The 2,130-nt window shown below is 47.6% G+C and overlaps 1 protein-coding gene across 1 annotated transcript in view; it reads right to left on the bottom strand.

The window, feature by feature from the left end:
- Positions 1-432: 432 nt before the first annotated feature.
- Positions 433-2,130, bottom strand: part of MBOAT4 (membrane bound ghrelin O-acyltransferase MBOAT4) — a 6,931-nt gene continuing 5,233 nt past the window's right edge. The window contains exon 3 of the mRNA XM_007464629.1: positions 433-1,459. Coding sequence (XP_007464691.1) covers positions 490-1,459 — 970 coding nt within the window. The 3' untranslated portion in view covers positions 433-489. The remainder of the gene's footprint in view (positions 1,460-2,130) is intronic.

Genomic DNA, 2,130 nt, shown 5'->3' with positions numbered 1-2,130 from the left:
CTCTACATCTCATGTGATGTTTTGCATTCCCACCTGAAACGTTACATGGCCCACCATCAGCATTTATTCATTCCACAGACTTTTGGAACCAGACACCAAGACTACAAAGTAATTGAAAAGGAAGGTGAATAGGAATTTGGGAGTAATTTATACACACATGTAAAATACACAACATGTAAAATACACATGTAAAATAAACAACAAGGACCTACTGCCTAGCACTGGGAAGTCTACTCAATATTTTGTAATAACCTATATGGGAAAAGAATCTGAAAAAGAATATATATATGTATAACTGAATCACTTTGCTGTACACCTGAAACTAATACAACATTGTAAGTCAACAATACTTCAGGTACATACATCCAATACTTAAAAAAAAAATACTTTTATCACGGAAAAGTGCAAACACCTGCATCTTCAAGGCGCCATCTGGTACTTTCTAAGGTCTGTTTCATGGGTGTATGAGATGAAAGTTGGGGAAAGATGTCAGTTAAATTTATGCTTTCTCTTCGCTAAAAAAAAAAGCAAAATACAATACACCGTGGGAAAGACGCTGCTGTAAGAATTCCACAGCAGCCAGAGAGAGGAGAGGCTCCGGACCTCCACGGCCAGCATTATGTAGGCAATGATGAGCTGGGTGTGGGCCCAGGTGAGAGTTCTGTAGAGCACCCGCATCGGCCAGGATCTGACGAACACATTGGCAAAGGTGTGAATCAGGTAGTCGGCTTCCACCATCACAGCCCAGCAGAGGAAACCAAACACCTGTCCCGGGTGGAGTCCGTGCCACCAAGCCGAGAAGACGAACGTCTGCAACAAGGGCCAGGTCCTGCCCTGCTGGAAAACGAGGCGTCGGAGCCACCGAGCTGTGCTCTGGTTCCACTTTCTGGTGAACAGGGCTATCCTGTGGGTTGTTTCCAGCGTCCAGATGTCCGCATCAGAGATGTATCCCTCCTCACCGGGGCTCTGACCAAACTCAGGTCCAAAGCCCGCTGCGTAGAGGAGGGAGTCATCCAGGAGCCAGTGGGAGTAGTAGGTGAGTTTGAAGAGCCCGGCAGTGGACCACGTGACATAGACGCACTGCAGTTGCCGGCAGTCCGTCAGTCCTGCCCCTGCACTCACCGCCCGCCTCACCACGACCTTCAGACACTCTAGTCCCAGAATCTGCAGACCCCTCCGGGTCAGAGCCCAGAAAGAGTGCCTGGGATATAAACTGCTGGGCCCCTGAACACGAGCCTGAAATCTCTGGAAGGAACACAGGGGGCCTCCTAGGAGAGCAGGGAAAAAGAGCAAGTAGCTGAAATAGGGCAGAGCCTTCCACAGACGCTCAGACAAAGAGCTCCTGTTCCTGATGCCTCCTGCTGCTGCAGCTGCTGCCACTTTCCCCTCACGAATGTCCAGAGACAGGGATGTGACCCTCTGGGTCAAGAGCATGAGGGAAGAAAGAGTGACACAGAACCTGAAAGAGATTTTTTTTTTTAATGTAAAAACACTCCACGTTTACTTTATCCCCTTGCAGTGCCTCACCCAAGACCCAATGGCAGGGACTTTCCTAGTGGTCCAGTGGCTAAGACTCCATGCTCCCAATGCAGGGGACCCAGGTTTGATCCCTGGTCAGGAAACTAGATCCCGCATGCATGCTGCCACTAAGAGTCTGCATGCCGCAACTAAAGATCCCACGTTCCACAGCTAAGACCTAGCCCAGCCAAATAAATATTTAAAAAAAAAAAAAAGACCCAGTGGCAAATGGGTGGCTCTGAACAATTAAGACCAATCTCATGGCCTGCAGTTCCCCCACAAAGACTCCTAGATTAATCCAGAACCACAGGCTCCTCCGAGCAGGATGGAAAGGTAAATGGAGAAATGAATCATTAGAGAGGCAAATAAAAGAATGACGAGGAATATTACGGTGAAACGTTGATTACAGTATTTCTAAGAATACCTTATAAAGATTAGGATCGAGGATCAGGGAGAAATTTGTCACAGAAGAAACAAGACCTTAGTTCTGTTTGGTCTTAGTTCTTCCTATAGAGACTACAGGAAGTTGGAGATTTGGACTGTGAACCCATCCCTGACTGCAAGATTCTGAAGGCTTTGGGATTTGGGCTGAGGAAGGGTGAGTCAAGCTAG

This window comes from Lipotes vexillifer, unplaced genomic scaffold (assembly GCF_000442215.2).
Source record: "Lipotes vexillifer unplaced genomic scaffold, Lipotes_vexillifer_v1.1 scaffold2628, whole genome shotgun sequence".
Taxonomy (NCBI): domain Eukaryota; kingdom Metazoa; phylum Chordata; class Mammalia; order Artiodactyla; family Lipotidae; genus Lipotes; species Lipotes vexillifer.
This window is presented reverse-complemented; position numbering and strand designations above follow the sequence as displayed.